Here is a 14,285-nt window from a genome sequence, read left to right on the forward strand (position 1 = left end):
TTGGTGTGGTCTGCTTGCCCACCCATTTTTCTTCCATTTGCAAACCTGCCTATAGTACATGCACTCGCCTCATCCAACTCATTTATATTGTAAATAATTGCAGTCCAAGCACTGTGCACACTCGTTACAGGTTACCATCCTGAAAATACTCTCTGATCACAACTTTATTAGTTAGCCAATCCTCTATCTATGTTAATATACTATCTTCAACATCATGGATTTTTACAGTGTTAAGTAGCCTAACGTGTGGTACATGACTAAACACCTTCTGAAACTCCAAGTACACTACACCCACTACTTCCCCTTTATCTATTCTGCATGTTACCTTCTCAAAGAATTGTAGTCAATTTCTCAGGCATGATTTTCTCCCCATGAAGCTGTACTGACTTTGCTTGATCACTTTATACATTTCTAAATTCTCTGCTATCACATAATAAACTCTAACATTTGCCCAATAAAAGATGCGAAGATATCAGGCCTAAGGATTTCTAGAAGATTACTATTAGTGCATCCACTGTCTCTGCAGCTAATGCCTTTAATATCCTACAATGCATTCCATCACGTCCAGGGGATTTATCTGTCTTTGGTCCTATTAATTCCCCCTACACTTTTTATCCAGTGATAATTATTGCATTTATTTCCTCTCCCTTTTTGCCCATTGAATATTTAGTATTTGTGGGAAGCTGTTAGTGTCTCCTACCATGGAACATTGAAGCAAAGTACTTATTCAACTCCTCTGCCATTTCCTGGTTCCACATTGTTATTGGCCCCTTTGAGAAGGAGGCTAGACACATGTTCACTTTTGCTTCTCTCTTCCTTCTTGTAAGCTAAAAAAAAGCTCTTTCCGTGCATCTTGATACTACTTATAAATTTATCCTCAAACTGTGTTTTGGTCACAGAAATGCCTGCAGGATGAATGATTTTACGACGCCCAAGCTGTATTTGGTCTCCTAACGTAGAGGAAACGGCATTCATGAGCGGAGAGTTCAATATTCCTTCTCCATCAAAAGCGTTGAGGGTAAAAGAGCGGTCACCATCTCCGGATAACACCAGGCACGAAGGCTACAACAACGCCCGTGAAATTCTATGTTGCCACAGTTCTCTGCGCTTTTTCATATTAATACGATACACTTTCACCCTAACTCTTGTTAATCTGAATTATCACGAAATGCAAATTATTGAAGACTAGGACACAACTCCGTAATCTAGCAATACTTTGTCCAAGATGTAACCGTTTGAACTACTCCCAGTCAAAAGGCATTGCGTCACATCCGGCGTTGCGGCGGTGGAGGTGTCAGGTGATCGGTGACGTCAGCGGTTCTATCAGGTGACCGGTGACGTGACGGTGGTCGTGACGGTGGTGCTTTCTGAGGGTCGTTAGGTGAGTGAGGGGGAGAGATAAGGGGTGGTCGCTGCACTGGCTCCAGCCTAGCTTAGCCGAACAGACCGGGTCTGGCAGTGTCATGTATCTGGCAAACCTCGGGCGTCAGACACTTCTCTGAGTGCGGCATCTTAGCATCCCTCAACTCACTTCCGTGTTTCCATACTCAAGGGGCTCTTAAGGCCTAAAGTAAATAACTTACTGGAGCCTGTGTCTTGTAAATAAAGTTTGAGGGTTAGACCCAGTTTAGCTGATTTTTACTTCGAACTGATCACAGGAACGAACTGTGGGAGCCTGGCTTTGATGCTGGCTCTGATCGAGCTGGAGAAACTTTTACATTCTTTTGTCGGTGTTAAGGGTTATTGTTAAAACAGTTTCTTTGGTTGATGCTGCTTTAAGTAGAATTAAAAACAATACTGTTCGGATCAGTATTGAGTTACTGTCACATTCTCACTTAATTCTCGGCGAAACGGTTGCGCGGTCCAAACGCCACTCCAGAGATCTGTACGCCTCACCCAACCACACTGTTGGCTTTCGGATGAACTCTGGAATGAAAATGAAAGATGCCAATGTGCTATTTGGGGAAGAGCGAAGAATTCTTGTATCTCAATCTGCCCCCAAATTAAACACATTTCATTGCTGTCTGTGGGAGATTGTTGAGTTCACATTGACTATCCCTTTCCTACATTATAACTGAAAAATAGTTCATGGGGTGAAAGCGAGATACTTGAATATTAGATTTAAAAATAAATGATTATTTTGTGGAGTGTGTGTGCTGTTGACAAGACATGCATTTGTTGCTCATTCTTAATAGCCTGCGGATTGAGTGGCTTGCTAGGCTATTTCAGAGGGTGGTTAATTCAACCAAATCCCTGTGGACCGCAATTACGTGTATGCCGTAACAGGTAAGGAAGGAAAATTTCCTTACCTGAATTACAGTAGTGAACCAGATGAATTTTTGTGATGATCGCACAATGATAGTTTTCGTGGCCACTATTCCTGGGACTAGCTTTCATTCCAGATTTTATGAATTGAACTTAATTTCCATGAGCTGTCATAGTGGGCTTTGTCCGCAAAGCATTACCCATCTTTGGATTGTTAGTTTAGTGACATTTCCACTACACCAACATCTCTCCTATTGAAATAGATCAGCAACTTGCAATCTATTTAGCTGGGTAGTGAATTGTTTACTTGGTATGCATCACTGATTTTTCTGTATTCAAATTCTAACTGCAGTGATACGCGAAGTGGAAAGAAACAATCCCATTTATGAAAAGAGACCTTTCTCACATGCATAGTAACTAGACTGATACTTGGGATGGAGAACTGCATTATGAGGAGAGACTTGAGATGCTGGGACTATTTACACTAAAACTGGGAGGGACTAAAAGTTTTGTAAGTGAATTGAAAAAGACTTTCTTCTGGGTTGGGATATGGGAATCAGGGATCATGTGTTTAAAATTATCTCTGTGCAGAATTGATGATGGAAACAGAAACTTTGCATTATGGAATAGATGGTTGAAGGAAAGGTGTAGAAATAATGGGCTCATGTGATAAGGACAACTGCTCTTAAAGTTTAAATGCTGACTGTCTGGTTGGGTTAAATGGTCTTTTTTTGTTTGTGATTTCTATGTAAGAGAATATTGTTTAATTTAAGCATGAAAATACTTGTCAAAGTGTCTCTTAGTTAGGCATAAGGAACATGGATGCCAAGCCAAAAATAAACCAGGAGAAACAGTTCCAGTTTTATGAAAGAAATGGTTTGAGAAGGTTGTTAATGATCAGGAGACTTGGGGAGGGAGTTACAGGACAACATTAATCAGAGGAAAGTGACATTCACCCTGAATTATGGTACTAAATAAGTTTGCAAAGATCAGTTTGGTTAAGACCGGGGAAAAAATAATATACTGGGACAGGATTCATTGGTAAGTTGAACTAGTAAAGAGCTGGAAGGATAAAACCAAAACAAGTGTTGATAGCTGGCGTAACTAGTTGTCATTTGGATGTGGGATGAATGTTAAAACCTAGCTGAAACATTTTCTTTTTTTTTGGTTTCTTACAGTTTACTGTTTAAAAAATCTGCAAGGTTGTTTCAGTTTTCAAAGTACAGTCATGCTAGGATCAGGATTTAGACCTGAACGGTTGCGGGTCAACCTACGACTTGTCATCAACAGGCTCAAGCTACTGGAGAAAAAGAAAAGTAAGTACTTTTCCTTTTGTGAAATAGTTAGTGACTTGCTGCTTGATATAGTTAATTGTTGTTATCCAAGTGGCTTCAATAGCTCATTCATAAAGCATTTCCTGTATTTATTGGAGCTGAACCACTGTGGTCCACCTTAGATCATGATGTAGGAATAGATCTGACATATAAGGCGACCATATCGTTCTGGCACCAGATTCATGTTTGATTCTAAACATGGCCTATAAGTTAACATACCCTTTTCCATGAAGAAATGCTGTACTTATTAGGAACAGGCCTCAATTTTTCCCTTCTGCAATGCATGCTTTACTCAGCTTATGTCAGCACGTGGTATCAACAGGCCATATATGTTGCCAAGAAAATGTGCAGGAGTGCAAGACACTTCCACACTGCAAGCTGAGCCTGGTGAAGAGAATAAGTCCTCAAACAGTGAGAATGAAGTGCTAAGCTGGTTTCAAGCTAAAAGTCGTAGTATTTGTCAATTTGTCAAATGACTGTGCTGCAGTGAGGGAAATCTGTATTAGTGAAAAACTGATGAGAATGGAAGAAGCAGCAGTTCAGTCTGAAGATGTTGGAGATGCAATGCTCCATAAAGACAGGAACCAACCAATGTCCTACAGCATTGTCAGAATAAGTTCTTGGAAAAGTATTGAAATGATTACAGATTCATCTTAAATGCAATGCATATGGATTTTTAAAATTCACTCATGAAAGACATTACTGGCTGGGCCAACAGTTATTGCCTATCCCCATTTGCCCTTGAGAAGCTGGTGGTGAGCTGCCTTCTTGAATGGCTGCGGTCCATTTGGTATAGGTACATCCACAATTAAAAACCCACAGGTACAGAGGGAGTTCGAGGATTTTGGCCAGCAACATTGAAGGAAAGGTAATATACACTACTTCCAAATTTGGATGGTGAGTGGCACTGGGGAGAATTTACAGTTGGTGTATCTGTTGCTGTATCTGTTGCCCTAGTCCTTTGAGAAGAAAATAGTTGTGGTTTTGGGAATGCTGTCTAAGCAGCCTTGGTGATTTTCTGCAGTGCATCATACAGATGGGGCATGCTGTTTCTAATAAGCGTGGAGGCAGTGAATGTTTGTGGATGTGATATGAATCAAGCAGGCTGTCTTGTCCTGGATGTTGATGTTGTAGCTCCACTCAACCAGGCAAGTGGGGAATATTCCATCACACTCCTGACTTGTGGTTTTAGAGTCAGAAGGTGAGTCACTTGCTGAAAGAATCTGAGCCTCTGAGTCGTATCAAATTCTGTATTCAGCAAAGGCTTTAAAGCTGTAGTTGGTGTAGCTATTTTATTGGTGCTTATTCTTATGGGATAAGATCAAGGTTATAATGAATAGGTAGGTAGTTGATGAAGAAATTGTTTTCACATAAGAGTTGCTAATATGTATGCTGTTAACTATTGCTGTGTTCTATTAGAACACAACAATCATTAGAGTAAATTAGATATTCCACTTGATTTTAGCAATGAATTAAGAGAATGGCGTGGATAGAGAATTGGCTAATGGGCAGGAAACAGCAAGTGAAGGTAAGGGTTTCTTTTTCAGTTTGGTGACCTGCAACCAGTTGAGTTCCAAAGGTTTGGTGTCATTTGCCATAATGACTCAGAACAAATTCAACGAACACTTTGCAGTGGATGCTCAAGATCATGAATCTGACATTTTTATAGCGTTTTAATTGTGGTAAAGATATCCTTTTAGAATTAATTCATTCAATAGAACATGCCACATTAATTTAATATGAATTATGGTTGGGTTTTTCTTGTTTCAAAATATTGACAACTTACACCAACACTGGTCATTCATAATTTCTACTGTGTTTGAATCAGCCTTTGATGTTGGAAGGATTATTTGAAACTTCAAACATTGACTCATTTGTTGTGATCTGCTATAACTGTTGATGTGTAATGACTTGTTACTTGTCCAGCTTTATGGTACTGTATTTTGAGGTTCAGTTACTTGTTATGTAAAATATTAAATGTTTAATTAAAATATGGAAATTGAAAAACATTACACCATTTGTTACTGTTTGGTTTCTTACAGCTGAGTTAGCGCAGAAAGCCAGGAAGGAAATTGCAGATTACCTTTCAGCTGGGAAAGATGAAAGGGCCCGAATCCGTGTTGAGCACATCATTCGAGAGGACTACTTGGTAGAAGCAATGGAAATTCTGGAACTGTACTGTGATTTGTTGCTTGCACGCTTTGGCATGATCCAATCAATGAAGTATGTAACCATGATACAGTTGTACTGTTGCATGAAGCATGCAGACTTTTGGTTGTGCGTGCTGTTTTACTCTTGAGTATCTTATGTGGCTAATCAGCAAAGTGTTAGAGTGCTACTTTTGACTGAAAGGTGAAAAGTCACATGATGCTAGTTTTAAATTTGTAACAGAACATTTGCTGCATTGTTGTTGACATTTAGATGTTCTGCCAAAACGGTACAATTGTTAGCCACTTCTCTGAAAATCTCAATACTAACAATAGGTACTGTGTTCATGCTTTAGGGCAGATCATTCGTTAATTTCCTGTGTTAATGAATTCTTAATATTGACAAAGGCCCAATATAATTGAAAAAGAATTTAACAGTGAAATAATTTATGGTGCTTATTAATGGTATCATGTTTTTCTGTGAAGCATATATTTATTACCTCAATGTCTGAACGCTAGAATTATCAAATTGCTTCGCCAAAATTGGGTATAATGTTAAGTTGATGGATTATTTTGCACTTAGTTGCATGTTTATATTTACCACCATTCTTTATTTGCTGAGACAAAGCAATACTCTGTTAGGGTTCAAAGTTGCGTTTTCTGTCAAAAGTAAAAGTTGTTCTACTTATAACCACCTAGAACAGGTTCAAACCTGTGCTCGTCAGTTGCCTGACAACTAGCTATTGAATATTGTGTTTTGGATCTTACCAACAGGGGGATGGAGGTGTGGTGAGTAGTTGTTGAATTAGTTGTTGGGGTAAGGGAAGATAAACTAGGTTAGGTATTTATAGAAAACTCGGGTATCTAATATTTAAACCAGTTAGATCAGTAGTATTCCAGGGTGTTAGTAATGATTGACCAGCCTAGTTCAGTAATGGCACCTGGAAAAGTAAAAATGCCAGTGCGTCTGGGGTTCTTCCCACTTGAAACTTTACAAGCTGTTCTCTGGTGAAGAACAAGGTCTGAGTTAGGCAAGCTTATAAACAGTAGTTTTAACTGGTAGAACACATGTATATTGGAGAATAGGAGCTAAGCATTGCATTTGCCAAACTAGGCAACTCTGGATTTGAGTAGTGGGTGTATCTTTTCTAGAAATGTCTGTGCATTTCATTTTGAGAAAACAAACCCCACAGGTGATTTCTCAATTTGATTTGCAATTGTGGGTCAACAACTGACTTTTTTAAAAAGTTGGATGGGGTGAAGAATCTGTTACAAAAAAGTTGCAAAAGGAAATGTTTTATTTATAATCTACATTTTTTCCCTCCGTGTACATGCAGGGAACTTGACACAGGCCTCAGTGAATCTATTTCCACTCTGATTTGGGCTGCCCCACGTCTCCAGACTGAAGTTGCTGAATTGAGAGTTGTAAGTATTCGTTTAAAGTGGACTACTGATGAGTTGTGGTTTCCATCTGCCCCTTTTTACTCAGGGAACTGGATACAGGTCTGGCAGAGGCAGTGTCTACATTAATCTGGGCTGCCCCAAGGTTTCATGCTGAAGTAGCAGAATTGAAAATAGTAAGTAGCAGTGATTGGTGGTGGAGGTAGCAAGGCTGCAATATCCTGCTGCTGTTTTGCATGTATTCTGCATGTCCAAGTTTGCTGTGAGATGCTAGTGCTAAGTTGTCAGTTAGTGACTGCAAGTAGAGCACTAGAAAATATTTATTTCCAGATTTGTTCATGGAATTTGTGCAGTATAAAGTATTTGTGAATAAATTATTTTGTTTTCCTTATTAGCTCAAAAATGATGTGTGTGAGTGCTACGAGTTTGCCTCGATTCACTTTGTAGGCAACTGAACACAATTACTCATATCCTAATCTGTTTGTAATTGTAACCTTTTTCTCACTCACCTTAAATGGAAAACAATAAATTCTGTACCTTTCATTATATTTTCCATCTTGACGTCAAGGCATACTGAGAAACCACCTCTGTTTCTGGTTCTTTTTGTGAATTTTGATATTTGATCTTTTACCTTAAAAGTTAAGTTTGATGCTAGCTTTACATGTAAAATTAGAAATTAGACAGTTACAAGGACATGTTCTGTAATCCTATGTCTCCTCAAGGAGCCCTTCTCAGTGGGAGCATGGGTCAGACTGAGGACAGTTGGGGTGATACTCTGACCTATGCTCCAATGAGCCCAGTACCTTAGTGATAGCATGTGATCAATAAGTGAATTATACAATTCATTCAACAAATACCTGTATTTTGGTGGGGGAAACTCTATTGGCAGAGGAATGCTCTTTAAGTATGTTTATTTGGATGGCTTCTTACATTGCCCAAATCATTTTAAATTGAAGATATTTGTGGTTATATTTAAGTTAATCTTGTAATCTCTAGCACATGCGCTGCAAGTTTAATTTTTGCAAATAACCGTAAATTGTCATTATTGAATTGAGTTACCATGTTTGATTCTACATATGAAAAATGGGGATAGAATTGTAAACAAAACTAAATTTTTCCAAAATATTACACAGGACTTTTCTGCCTTAAATTTTGATCTGTTTCTCATTGGTTTTGAACCATGTATCATTTTTCTTGCTCAATAATTTCATTTTGTACATTTAAAGATGATGAGTGAATAGTCTGGGAAGGTTAAATTTTGTAGCTTTGAGAACAGTAGTTAAAAAGCCTTCATAATTCATTGCTTCAAAAAAAGTGTGATTTAACCCTGAAATTAGACTTAGCATGCTGTGATTCCTTTTAACAAAGGAATCTCATTATTTTTATTAATTTTCCAACTTTTGTATTTAATCATTTTTAGTTTTGCTTTAATGGATCTACACTATTACTGGCATTGTTTCTCGTTTTAATTTCTGTAAAACTCCTTTTATGTAAGTACTACTCACTTTCATATTTATATGCATGTAGATTTTCATGATTTATGAATTTCATGTGATTTGGATACTAACCCATTAGTATTATACTAACAAATTAATATCAGTTTAAAAAAAATAGTATTGGAGAAATTAATGGGCCTGAAAGTTGATAAATATCTGGGACCTGATGATCTACATTCCTAAGTGGTGAAAGCCATAACAATAAGGAAGTGACAGACCTATTTATCTAACACCAGTAGCAAACAAAATGTTAAAATCCATCATAGAGGATGTGATAACCAGACACTCAGAAAATAATGGTAGGACTGGGTTGAATCAACATGAATTTATGAAAGGAATATGGTGTTCTTGAATTTTGATTCTGTTTTCTCTCCAAGTTGCTGCCAGACCTGCTGAGTTTCTCCTGTGCTTTTTTTGTTTTTGTTTACAGTCTTCATGTTTCTCACTAGTTTACTTTCATTTCTATTTTCTCTTCCTTTATCAACTTCTCGGTCCCCCTTGTGGTATTCTAAAATGCTTCAAATCTTTCAGCATATTACTTTTTAGAGACTTTATAAGCCTCTTCCTATAATCTTTAATTTTTCGTGTTAACTATGTTTAAATCACATTTTCTGTTCTCTTTTTGTGCCTCAAAATAATGTAAATGTATTATAAACTATGTGATAATTATTAAAATAATAGGCATTCCCTATCTACCATCATGCCCTTTATTAGAAACATAGAAAATAGGAGCAGGTGTAGGCTATTCAGCCCTTCAAGCCTGTTCTCCCATTCAATATGATCATGGCTGACCATCCATCTCAGTTCACTATTCCCATACACTTTTTGATCCCGTTATCCCTAAGAATTATATCTAACTCCTTCTTGAAAATAGTCAAGGTTTTGGCTAGAACTGCTTTCTTTTGCAGAGAATTCGATTGGTTTACAATTCTCTAGGTGAAGAAATTTCTCCGCATCTCAGTCCTAAATGTGCTGTCCACTCCCTTAGACTGTGATTTCTAGTTCTGGTCTCCCCACTTATCGGGAATCCCCTGTCTGGTCCTCTTGGAATATTATAGGTTTCTATACAATTTCCCTGTTGTTCTTCTAAATTCCAAAGGGGGGAAGATACAAATAAACCATGAAATTCCCTGAAAGGCTACCTTTTGCTTAGATTATGATGATTCTTTGTTTTGAACAGACAAGTTTTCAATCACATTGTTTTGTACTAAGAATCCCATGATTCCCATTAGAACAACCTTTTACCAAGAAGTACTGCAATGCTGCCATTTGCTTATTATTTTGAGACCTCCAGATGATTCAGTTTTTCTTATTTTCCGTTTTAGGATTTCTGATCTACAGAGCAATATTTGATGTTTTCTTTCTTTATAGGTCTCAGATCAGCTGTGTGCCAAGTACAGCAAGGAGTATGGAAAACTTTGCAGAACAAACCAAATAGGGACTGTAAATGAAAGGGTAAATGCAATCTAGCTTTTTATAAAATCCTTTGCTCGAAAGAGGTTGCCTACCTCTTCATTGCAAAAAAACAAATTTTGACAAAAGTGAGGCACAACAGGTCAGACAGCATCAGAGGAGCAGGAAAGTCAATGTTACAGGTCGAAACCCTTCATCAGGACTGGGGAGGGGGAGGGGAGCCCAGATATAGATGTAGGGGGAGGGGCTGGGGGATGGGGGATGGGGGAAGGGTAGGAGAGATGATGATAGGTGGATGCAGCTAGGGGGTTATTGTGATTGGTCCATGGGAAGGGTGGAGTGGATAGGTGGGTAGTAAGATGGACAGGTTAGGTCAGTTCAGGGTGGTGAGAAGGGCAGGCTAGACATGGGATAAGGCTGGGGGTGGAGGGATTTTGAAGTTGGTGAGGTCAATGTTGAAGCCATTGGGGTGTAAGCTCCCAAGGCAAAATATAAAAATTGCTGAGAGTGAGGACCTGTTCAGCCAAGCGAATGAGTGTCACTGGAGGGAGACTGGTTGGACCTACGGGAGAGGAAGAAATGGAGGGCTTTTAGGCCCTCCCTGTGGGGGATACACGTGTACAGGGATTGTATGTTCATGGTGAAGATGTTGGGGGCTGGGGAATTGAAAATTTTAGAAAAGGTGGAGGGCATGGGTTGTGTCCCGAATGTAGGTAGGGAGTTGCTGGACAAAAGGAGAAAGAATGGAGTCGAAGTAGGAGATGAGCTCGATGGGGCAGGAACAGGCAGAGACAATGATCGACTGGGGCAGTTGGGTTTATAGATTGAAATCTCGATACTATCTCCAAGCCATCATCTTTCAGACCATCAACAACCTCATCACTTAAGGAGATCTCCAATCCACAGCCTCCAACCTGATAGTTCCCCAACCCGCACTGCCCGTTTCTACCTCCTACCCAAAATGCAAGTTCTGATTATTTGATAGCCTGCACTAATCTAGTGATAGTTAATTTTGTTTTGCATTGTTCCTTTATAAACGGCTGTGGTAGTTTCTTGGAATTCCAAGATTTCACCTTTTTGCACTGTTTCTCATTCATTGAATTCCCTTTCAGCTTATGCTCAAGCTAAGTGTTGAGGCACCACCCAAAATCCTTGTGGAGAGATACTTAATCGAGATAGCAAAGAACTACAATGTTCCGTATGAGCCTGATGCTGTTGTCATGGTATGTACAGAGGCAGTTCATTTGACTAGAGTTTCCATCTGCAACAGTTATAAGGTACAGTCTGAATTGTTGTTCCAAACCACAACTTGCTTTCAATGTCACCAATATGTCCTGCTCAGTAACTGAAAAACATTCAGCTGATCAAAGAAAACCAACATGGATTTGTTAAAAATGGACCATGCCTACTGAAACTGATTTGAAATTTGGGAATGTCTATGTATGTTACTTACGTGGACTTGCCTCTTGGGTGAAGAACTAGAGAAAACAGATTTAAGGTGATTAGCGAAAGAACCAAAGATAACATGGAGAACAATTTTTTTAATACAGGGAATGGCTATAGTCTAGAAAGTGCTGCTGAGAGGGCAGTGGAGTCTATCAAATCTTTTTTTCTTCAGGAGAATTGAGTAAGAGGAAATTGCGGACTACTGAGAAAGTGGCATTAGTTGGATTGATCTTGGTGAGATATGGCACATGTTTAAAGTGAATGTACTGCAAAGACTGTTTGGTTCCTTAAAATATTGTTTGCTAAATTTGAAACTAAGGTAATTATTGACCTGATTAGGAATTTGGCTGCACATAGGTGATGGAATAGAGATAATGGAAAAGTACTCTAACTGGAGGTAAGTGGTGACCTGCAAGGATTTGTGTTGATGCCTCAACTATTTACCATATTTATTAATGGCTTGGATGATAGGATAGAAAACCATGCCTAAATTTACAAATGGCACAAAGATATGTGGCATTTGTAAGCCCTGTAGGTGGAGGCATTAAATTACATGGATAAGTCGTTAGATTAAGTGAATGGCCAAAACTCTGGCAAATGGATTTCAGTCTAGGCAAATATGTGTCATCCACTTTAGATTTAAAAAGAATAGAACCTGATACTTTCTAAGTGGTGAAAAAATAGAAAAAGTGAAGTCCAAACGAACGTGGAGTTCAGGGGTTCAGGTGCTTAGGTCAATGAAATGGCATGAACACGTGCAGAAAATAAGCAAAAAGGCTAATGGAATCCTGGCATTTGTATCTAGATGACCTGAATAACTACTTTTAAAAGTAATGCTGTAGCTATACAAAGCTCTGTTTAGACCGTACCTCGAGTACTTTGAACAGAGCTTGGCATCATGCCCCAGGAGGGGATATATTGGGTTTGGAAAGAGCACAGCCCAAGTTTACTTGGATATAACTGGATTTATAGAGTTAAATGCAAGGAGAGGTAGGGTTGTATTCCTTGAGATTTACAAGGTTAAGGTGTGATTGATGACCTTTTCCGTTTAATCTGGGCACAAGATGGAGTGGATATTGAAAAACAGTATCTCCTTGATGGGGGCTTCATGATGAGGATCATTGCATAAAGGCTAGAACCAGATCATTCAGAGGTGAAATTAGGATCACTTCTTCATGCAAAAGATGGGATAAGATTGAACTTTCTTCCGCAGGTGACGATTGTTCAGTTGCAAGTACTAAATTTGAGATTTATTATACAAGGATATTTAAAGGCAAAAATAGCTTACAGAACAGCTGTGGTCTCTAAATGGCAGCACAGGCTCAAGGGGGTAATTGGTCTACTTGCCTGTTTGTGTCCACAGCAAATTACAAAGATTAGTAACACGTTGTGAATAAGGGTTTGAGTGAAGATTTGCAGCTTGGGTGCTGGCTGTAGATGCTGTTGTGTTCGTCGAGCTGCGAGGTTTGATAGCTGACGTTGCGTCCCTTTACTAGTGACATCCTCAGTGCTGTGGAGGCTCCGCAGCACTGAGGATGTCACCTAGTAAAGGAACGAAATGTCTGCTATTAAACCTCCCAACTCGGCGAGCACACCAACATCTACTTTGTGAATAAATTTCTCTTAATTTTGGTCCTGAATAGCTAATTCTGGTTCAGTTCTGGTCTCCCCGCTATAGGAAAGGTGTTAAACTTGAAAGGGTGTGGAAAAGATTTACAATGATGTTGCCAAATTTGGAGGGTTTGACCTAAAAGGAGAGTCTGAATAGCCTGGGACTATTTTTCCATCGGTCACTGAGGGGCTGACCTTATAGAAGTTTATAAAATCGTGAAGGGCATGGACAGTGTGAATAGCCAAAGTGGTCTTCCCAGGGTAGGGGAGTCCAAAACTAGAGGGCTAAGGTTTAAGGTGAGAGGGGAAAGATTTAAAAGGGACCTAAAGGGCAACCTTTTCATGCAGAAGGTGGTGCCTGTATGGAGTGAGCTGCCAGAGTAAGTGGTGGAGGCTGTACAAGTACAGCATTTAAAAGGCATCTGGATGGGTACATGAATAGGAAGGGTTTAGAGGGATATGGGCCAAATGTTGGCATATGGGACTAGATTAATTTAGGATATCTGGTTGGCGTGAACGAGTTGGACCAAAGGGTCTGTTACAACTCTGACTCTATGACACTAACTCCGTATTCTGAGATTGTGGTTAGCAGTTCTAGACTTGTCAACAACTATCCAGCAAGCCCTTTAAGAATTTTGTGTATTTAAGTGAGATTACTGTACCTCATTCTTCTAATTTCTGGGAAAATATAGGCTGAGCCTAGGAAATATTTTCTTGACACCATACCAGCACCATTCCAAGAAGCAATATATTGAATTTTTTTGTGCCTCTTCTAAGCCAAGTTTGTGCTGCTTTAAAGAAGGAAATTGAAAGTGTGTTCTGTACATCAAGTAGTTGTGCTATTCCATCTTTTAAGCCTATGAATGACGCTGTTGCAATTCTTTACAATGTCCCTCCCAGTTTACCTTCTTATTAAACAAATTCTTCTTACATTAGAATTGCTTCAACATGCCTAATGATCATCTTAAAGCCTGTCCGTTTGAACAGTATTTATATATGTGTAGCAAGTTACTGAGACTCATCTAAGATTTAGAACCACTGGACACAATCTTCCATATCCTGAAGATACCATTGATCTTTGTGTTTATTAATGCTTTGAATTTACTGATTTTTCAGTAAATCATAATGTTGAAGAATAAGCTAATGGTTTTACATTCTAACACTATAAAATG

General features: G+C 38.9%; 1 protein-coding gene across 2 annotated transcripts; it reads left to right on the top strand.

The window, feature by feature from the left end:
• The first annotated feature begins 1,248 nt into the window (after positions 1-1,248).
• Positions 1,249-11,420, top strand: ist1 (IST1 factor associated with ESCRT-III). Of its 2 annotated transcripts, none has more exons than XM_048605829.1 (6): positions 1,249-1,381; positions 3,444-3,581; positions 5,642-5,822; positions 7,084-7,171; positions 10,015-10,098; positions 11,169-11,420. In XM_048605829.1, exons 2-6 carry the CDS (start codon positions 3,494-3,496, stop codon positions 11,403-11,405), a joined length of 678 nt encoding a protein of 225 aa, XP_048461786.1. In that variant the 5' UTR covers positions 1,249-1,381; positions 3,444-3,493; the 3' UTR covers positions 11,406-11,420. The 2 variants fall into 2 exon arrangements, with proteins under 2 accessions (XP_048461786.1, XP_048461787.1); XM_048605830.1 differs by lacking the exon at positions 1,249-1,381 and adding an exon at positions 2,618-2,776.
• The last annotated feature ends 2,865 nt before the right edge of the window (positions 11,421-14,285 follow it).

This window comes from Rhincodon typus, chromosome 15, assembly GCF_021869965.1.
Source record: "Rhincodon typus isolate 14 chromosome 15, sRhiTyp1.1, whole genome shotgun sequence".
NCBI lineage: Eukaryota > Metazoa > Chordata > Chondrichthyes > Orectolobiformes > Rhincodontidae > Rhincodon > Rhincodon typus.

What these genes read in the sequence shown, in the direction of transcription:
- ist1 (XM_048605829.1), top strand. Translation starts at nt 3,494, where the DNA reads ATGCTAGGATCAGGATTTAGACCTGAACGGTTGCGGGTCAACCTACGA. An exon ending in AAGTTGCTGAATTGAGAGTT is followed by an intron (nt 7,172 to 10,014) that starts GTAAGTATTCGT and finishes CTTTCTTTATAG; the next exon opens with GTCTCAGATCAGCTGTGTGC. An exon ending in TAGGGACTGTAAATGAAAGG is followed by an intron (nt 10,099 to 11,168) that starts GTAAATGCAATC and finishes ATTCCCTTTCAG; the next exon opens with CTTATGCTCAAGCTAAGTGT.